The following is a 7,862-nucleotide window of genomic DNA, read 5'->3' as shown; positions in this document are numbered from 1 at the left end:
TCCTTTGATTCTGTTCTTTCATTTTTTTTTCTTTCTTTTTGTTTCCTTTTCTGTGAACTTCTTTTAGATGAACACTTATGTTACCTTATATAGGATGGAAATTTTATGTTGTAAAGAATGTTATAAAATATTTTAAGAGCTTATAAAAAGGAATGCTGGACAAAGCACAGTATGTACATTATAAGGAAGAATTTAAATATAAAATTACACCTAAAACAATAGGAAAACATCTGGTGAACTGAAAGACGGATTGAAAAAAAATCAATGCAAATACATAATGGGCTATCTAATTAATATTAAGTATACTACTTTAAAAAACTAGTATTTAATCACTTAAAATTTTTTCTTCACATTTTACTACTTATGTAGCAGTAGTTTAATCTCATTATTATGATTCCTCATAAATTATTATTATTTTTGTAGGTTAGGATAGTATCTTAAATTTGGAAGTCAACTTCAAGATCATCTGATGTACTCCCTCTATTTTACAAATGTGAAAGCTGAAGTAAAATAGGTGAAATTACTGGCTTACTTGTGATCACAAACAACTAACTGCAATTAGGGCTAGGAACAGGATTTTCCAACTCAATTTCATTATTATGAATAGTATGCCCCCCATATAAGAAAGAGTTTGTAGGAAAAGAATCACATTAATTTCCCATCTTAGCTATAATAATAAAAGTGTAATATGCTAGTTAGGCTGGACGTCCTTCTGGATGACCTTCCGGATGAAGCTGTGGTGGTGGGGGCTGAGGCAGCGGCAGCCACCAAGGCGGTGGGGGCTGAGCCCCTTGCACAAATTTCGTGCATTGGGCCTCTAGTATTATAATCTCACAGAAAAGAGACAGTTAAATCTACCTTCTCCAAATTAATGAATTTTTAATATTCACCCTGTTTTAAACTCTAAACCTTATACTACTGGAGGGAAAACACTCTTAAATGTCAGAGAAAAAATAAAGAAGGGAATGAAGTTTCTTGGGAGTCATTTTTGCTGCTACTCATCACCTGGCTATATCTCGTCTTTTCTACTTTTTTTCTATTTTCCTGAAAATAGAACTGTAGCTGCCCATGAGGGATCAGTTTGGGAGTTTCTTTCTTTATTTTCTTTCTATTACATCTGCTGTTATGACTTAAACTATAGGTCTCTAATTCCTTCCAAGAACTACTAGAGGCCAGATGAATTTTGGAATTCAGAATTTAGAAAGCTAACATGGTGCATGCACTATATATTATGCAATACTCAGAGTATAGTGTGGAGGCAATGTCCCATAATAAAGCAAACTAATGTTTCTGAAGCAGCAAAACGCTTGAATATGAACACTAAACAGATTAAAGGTTACAAATGAGTTCATATTGATTGGGTAAGGTTTTACAGCCAAATGAATTCTTAAAAACTAAAAGACCTCTTAGTTTTTAGAGCTTTTTGAATTGTAGATAAAGACCTATGCACTTTTAAAATTTCTCTGTGGCTAGTTTCCAAATCTCTTTCTTTAGTTCTGACTCTTTTGCTATGCTCTCATCTTAAGTCCAGCAGACTTACTATCATCTCAAACTCAACACACCTAAAATAAAAATTCTTTATTCTTCTTTTAAGATATTTCTGTCAGTGCTTTCACGATTTCCCCATTATCAATACCCCAAATAATAATCTTCAGTCCATAGGCTGATGCTCTATCCACTGAGCCAAACCAGTCTTGGCCTCAATTTTATTATTAATATTTTTCTCATGGTAGTTGCTTGTGGCCCTTTCTTTATATCACTACCTACACTGTTAGAGTTCAAGTCCCTATCTTAAGGCAACAGTATAATATAGATTACTATTTACAAATGTGTTATGCTGTAAAATATTACCATATAATATTAAAATTTCAAGATTATAATTTCATCATATAAAAAAGTTCACACATTTCTCTACAGAAATGTTTCTAGGTTACCATGATAGCTCACAAAAGCCTAATCTACCCAAAATGGGATTTATTTTAGAACCTTAAAAGCTTATTAAGCTTGACCAAATAGAATCCTACTTCAAAAAAGGGTATCTTCTCAGTGGTGGGTGGGTGAAGTTTCCTTATAGCAGACCAGAGGACAGATGATATTAGGCGAGGAGGAGCACGAGATCCATTCTTATACATTAGTATTTTTATCTGATTCTATATACACATTCAAATAACTGCTAAAGATAGATTCCATGTCACAAGAAAAAACAAAAGTCAGATCTGTCATAAAAAGCGGAGTTGGGTTCCTGGGAGAAAACAGCTCCAAGAACCTATTCCTGTTTATGTCCAAAGGACATTAATCTAGTTAAATGGTTCTGAGCCTCTGGTCAAAGGGATTCCTAAATTGAGTTTGTAATCACCCAGGATGTATGCATGTTGCTGGGTATATGTTTGTGAGACTGAGCAAGCAAGAAACTGGCAGAGGAAAAGCAAAGATGTCCTGGAGTTACTTCAATTAGACCTACAATGTAGAGCTAAGTGTTAAGATGGCATTCTGTAAAAGAATGTGACCTGTATCCTGATTACATAAAAATATTTCCTTTGGAAATGTCAATTATAAATCTCACAAAAATATCTGAAATATGTTCCTTCTGAATTCTTTTGAGGAGGGGCTATAGTTTTGATGAAATTAACACTTAATTTTATATTTCAAGGTGTTTCCACTTTATTGCATGTACTGGTTTACAACCTTGTAACTAGGACTTTGTAGCCTTTAAAACTTCTCTTCAAGCCTATTAACAGCTTTTCCTTTTCAGCAAAATGTTACATGCCACTCCAAATGAACTGTCAATGTTGTCTTATTAGCAATTATCAGATAGAAATGATAGAAACTATAGTCCACAAAGCTTTTTATCACATGTTAATAGCAGAAAACAATGAGAGAGAATTTTAATCTCTCCACTCCCCAGGATATTTTTTCATTGCTTTTCAGAGTGGAAGGGAGGGAGGCAGGGGAAGAGAGACAGAGGAGAAACATTGATGTAAGAGAGATAGACAGATTGGTTGCCTTCCACATGCACCCCCATGGGGCTAGGGATCGATCCTGCAATCCAGGAATGTGCCCTTGGACGGGGAATCAAATCTTTCAGTGCAAGGGTTAATGCTCTAACCACTGAGTCCCACTGGCCAGAGCAAAGAACATTTGATTTTTATACTGCATACACAGTTTTGTTTTTGTAGTCTGTGGGGGTACAAACTTGACTTTCCCCACTGAGTTTATATTAATGGCAAGGACAATTTCAACATTCTTAATCAATACCCAAGATTCTGATACAACCTGAAGATGGAAGTGTACCCCATGAGCTAATAAGATTTGGCTCAACAATATTTTATAGAATCTGCCATTATTGATACAGAGCTTATGATTATGAAATCCTACAGCCCTGGCTGGTTTGGCTCAGTGGAGAGAGCTTTAGCCCTTGGACTGAAGGGTCCAGGGTTCAATTCCGGTCAAGGGCATGTACCTCGGTTGCAGGCTCAATCCCTGGCCCTGATCATGCCACATGCCACAGGCAACCAATCAATGTGTTTCTTTCACATTGATCTTTCTCTCTCTCCCCCATCCCTTCTACTTTCTCTAAAAAAATAAATAAATAAATGGAAAAATATCCTTGGGTGAGGATTAACCAAAACAAACAAACAAACAAACAAAAAATCCTACAGTAGAAATGGGAAGATGGTAAACATCTTGTTCACAAATAATGTGCAACTGACATGTGAGGTCAAAGTGAATAAATATCTGTATATTACCATTAGGGAAAGTATATTCCATGGCCTCAACTTCCTTCTTCTAGTGCTATATTACTCAATTGGATAACCTCCAACTGATAAAGATCAGCAGAAGGTCAAAAGCAAAAATAAAAAATGCAAAAGCTATTCATAACTGCTATATTTAACCCCTTCCCCGGCAGAAACGTGTATACTCGTTTTCACAAAATGTTCTTTTTCAGTCGTCGACGAGTATACTAAGAAAATATGGTAAAAAAATATGGTTTATAGGAAGACGAGTTACAAACTGTTTTCATAACCAGCATCAAAAATACTATATAGAACCAAAATAAAAAAATTAGTCTGAAAAAGAAACGTTTTTAACAAAAAAATTGTTGGGGAAGGGGTTAAAACAAAAATCAGAAAGAAATGTGGCCTGTGTGAAAAAATGTTTATGCTCTAGAAGACAATGACTAAAACAGATGAGAAGACTGATTCTATCTGCAATAATGTAATTTTTGGATGTCTTAAAATTTTGACAAAGAGAGAAGCACTGAAAAGGAAACAAAAATGATAGTAACTGCTCAGAAAGTGAAACCTATTAAATAAAGTTCCATAAAATAAGAATGAATAATCAATGAGTTCTGGAAATTTTTCTCTTTTATCCCCATCCATCATATTAACCTATTTTGCTGAAAAGAATGATGCTGGTTTAGCACAGTGGATAGGGCATCGGCCTGCAGACTGAAGGGTCCTGGGTTTGATTCTGGTCAAGAGCACATGCTGGGATTGCGGGCTCGATCCCCGGTAGGGGGCGTGCAGGAGGCAGCCAATCAATGTTTCTCTTTTCATCAATGATGTTTCTATCTCTCCCTTGCCCTTCCTCTCTGAAATCAATAAAAATATATTAAAACAGAAAGAAAGAAAAAAAGAATGATGCTGAACATCTGCTTGATAGGGCAAAAGACAATATACCAATGTTTGTTTGTTTTCTCTGTTGTCAATTTTTTGACTTCTTCTCATATGAGAGCAGAATTAATATGAGGCTGTTAACTACCCTAATTTTAAGTTAAGAATGAAAAGATCTGAAATTATTGCACTAGCTATCACATCTATTTAATATATATCAAACATGGTGATTTTTAGCACATATGAGTAAGACCTATGCATTTTCTATTTCTCAACAAAATGGGCTTCAGAGGGATCACATGGAGAGCTTAATATGAACAGTAGTCACTGTGCACTGACATCTGGCACATAAAGTGAGAGGCATTAGCTATTGACTGAGGGACTAGCGGGGGATGGCAGAGAAGAAGGAAGGTGGGAGGGAAATAGAGAGGGAAAGACGAAGAGAGACAAAGGGAAGAGCAGGCAAAGCTGCACTGAAAGGCTATTATTCTACTTCCACCTACACAGAAGAGCAACATACGCGGGGTGTTTCTTTGGACAGATGTGGGTCAAGAGGGAAAAGATAGCTGTCCTGAATTCATCTGAAATCCTGTCCAAGAGATTACACAAGAGGGCAATGTCATTTCTAAACTGAAATTGTATGTACTGCCTGGGTTTACATCCTGTATCAGAGGAACAAGTTATCTTACTGAATAGGTTTTAAAAGGACAGTAAAGGAGACAAAAATTAAAGTTGACTTTTATGATTTCGTGAACCCATGAGTTCTATTTTTCAAGTATGGTTATACAGTTGAATTAACAAAGTGACCATAAATCTGTAAGAAATGCATTTAAAGAGTATTATATATTTAAAGTTTTCCCATTCTCCTATCTCTTGGCTTTCTATGAGTTAAGTGTTCACCACATTTGAGGTAAAAATGTCCTCAAAAGGAGGTAAGTTCCTAAAGGAAAGTTGAACCAGCTGTATTCTAGTCTCGTTTTGTTTGCTCACCTTTGGACAAGTGATTTCAGTCTGCTGGATCATGATGAGAGCCGAAGCTATGAGAGCTCCTTGCCTCACATAGTTCACAGGGTCATTTGTCATTGGTTCTAGCAAATTAATTGCTTCCTGAAAGCATTAAAAAACAACAACCCTTAAATAAAGTTCATATAGTTGGATTTACAAATTAGTTACCACCATTCCAAGTTAACTGTCTTCATCTGACATTGTAATAACAAGTTAGTTTAAGACAAACTGGATGCACAGTTCAGAACAGAGTATGCTTTAAGTTTCAATATAACTGATGGTATGTGAAAAGGAAGCTTGTAGAACACAACTGCTCCTGTTTTGAGGAAAAAGAGGTCAAAAAGAAAGAGAAATGATTAATGTTTGATAAAGCACCCATTATTTCCTAGGCACAGTGGTAGGTATTTATGGATATTATCCTAGATAATCCTCTTAAACCTAAAAATAAAACAAAAACAAAATAACAATAGCAACACCAAATAATCTTTATAAACAAAGAAACTGAGAGTTAGAAATGTTAAGAAATTTGCCCAAATTCACATAAGTAGCAAATTGAGGTCAGTCTGACTCCAAAACCTGTATTAAGTATCCAACTTCCTTCAAATACCAGGGTATGGCAATGTCTTAGATAATTTTACAAGATGGGGTGGGAACAGGTGGAGGAGGTTAATGGGGGGACATCTGTAATACTTACAACAATAAAGATAAAGTAAAATACAATCAACTAAAAAAACCCCCACTAAATCAAAACAAAAAACAAAGATAAACTTCTAAAACAAAAAAGAGTTTACTTGCTAGTAGCATGGTAAAAAATTAAAAAATAGGACTAGAATTGATTTCATGGTTACACTTCACAAGACCACATATACTGAATGGGACTTTCCAAACTGTTTACCAGGATTTACTCAATATCATATCCTTCGGAATGTGATCAATACTATGAAAAAAGGATTTCTTGATTAAATACGTCTGGGAGTTCCTGCATACTATGTATTACCTCCTGTTACAGATTCAAATGTATATATCATATCAAAGGTTCTAGGAATGTACAAAAGCTCCAGGCACATAGTGATGTGGGATGTTAAAGAAACCACTGGAACTTTTGTTTTTCCCAGTATTTGTCCATAGTAATGTTACCAAGAACTCTTTTCCTCATATAGTAACTTCTATTAACACCCTGCAGAACATTAACACCCTTTGTTAAGTGCCATTTTTTAACATCCCTTATAAGGTTCTTAGATATAAACCTGGAGGAAAAGAGAAAAGGGATTTACAAGATTATCAAACTTATTTCTTAATACGTATGCAATTTCTCAAATATTATTTTTTCTAAGGTCAAGGAAAGAAAGAATAAATTGAATTCTTTTTTGGGGAAAATGACTTTAGATTTCTTTAGATGTGGATTTAAAGTCATATGCCACTTAATGTTGGGGATACATTCTGAGAAATGCGCAGTTAGGTGATTTCGTCATTGTGTGAACATCATAAAGAGCACTTACATTAAAGAGCAGATGGTATAGCCTGCTACTCTAATTGTATGTGCTGTACTTTTATATGACTGGCAGTGCAGATTTGTTTATACCAGTGTCACCACGAAAATGAATAAAATAAAAATTTTTTTTTTAAAAAAGGAGAGCTATTAACAATATTACACATACCAGATATTTTCTTTCTCCTACTTCATTAAAAACTGTAATGACAGTGTGCAGAGTTTTTCAAACTCATATATTGTCAATATAGTTTATGAAGTAGTCATGGTAAAAATATAACCAAATTTCCAACTTACAAGTTAAAAGACACTAACTTGGCTTTTGAGGTCTCCTATATACCGTATTTGCCGGCGTATAAGACGATTTTTTGGCCCTGAAAAATATGCCTCCAAGTGGGGGGTCGTCTTATACGCCAGGTACACTTCAGATAGACTGCCCATAGTGCTTGCCCCGTGCCATAGTGGCCTCCCGATGCCCGCCCACTTCATTCCACATACCGTTCAGGCATCAGCAGCGCTGCTGGGTGTACGCTCGGCTGTTATGCGATTTTGCTGTTATGCGATTTTACCACACTCGCAAAATCGCACACAGCCGATCATACACCCAGTATGATAGCGCAAAATCGCGAATCGCGATACCATACTAGGTGTATGGTTGGCTGTGTGCGATTTTGCGAGTGTGGTAAATTCGGGTTACCGTATATTTCTTTATATATGCATTGAAGATTCGCGATTTTGCTATATCATGGTGCCTG

The 7,862-nt window shown here is 35.6% G+C and overlaps 1 protein-coding gene across 2 annotated transcripts in view; it reads right to left on the bottom strand.

The window, feature by feature from the left end:
- Positions 1 to 7,862, bottom strand: part of PSMD1 (proteasome 26S subunit, non-ATPase 1) — an 86,359-nt gene that overhangs the window by 12,986 nt on the left and 65,511 nt on the right. For both annotated transcript variants that reach the window (XM_006760414.2, XM_006760413.2), the window contains exon 18: positions 5,604 to 5,720. In XM_006760414.2, the coding sequence (XP_006760477.1) occupies positions 5,604 to 5,720 (117 nt within the window). The remainder of the gene's footprint in view (positions 1 to 5,603; positions 5,721 to 7,862) is intronic.

Source organism: Myotis davidii, unplaced genomic scaffold (genome assembly GCF_000327345.1).
Source record: "Myotis davidii unplaced genomic scaffold, ASM32734v1 scaffold370, whole genome shotgun sequence".
NCBI lineage: Eukaryota > Metazoa > Chordata > Mammalia > Chiroptera > Vespertilionidae > Myotis > Myotis davidii.
Note: the sequence above shows the minus strand (reverse complement) of the source record. Positions and strands in the feature narration are given on the sequence as shown.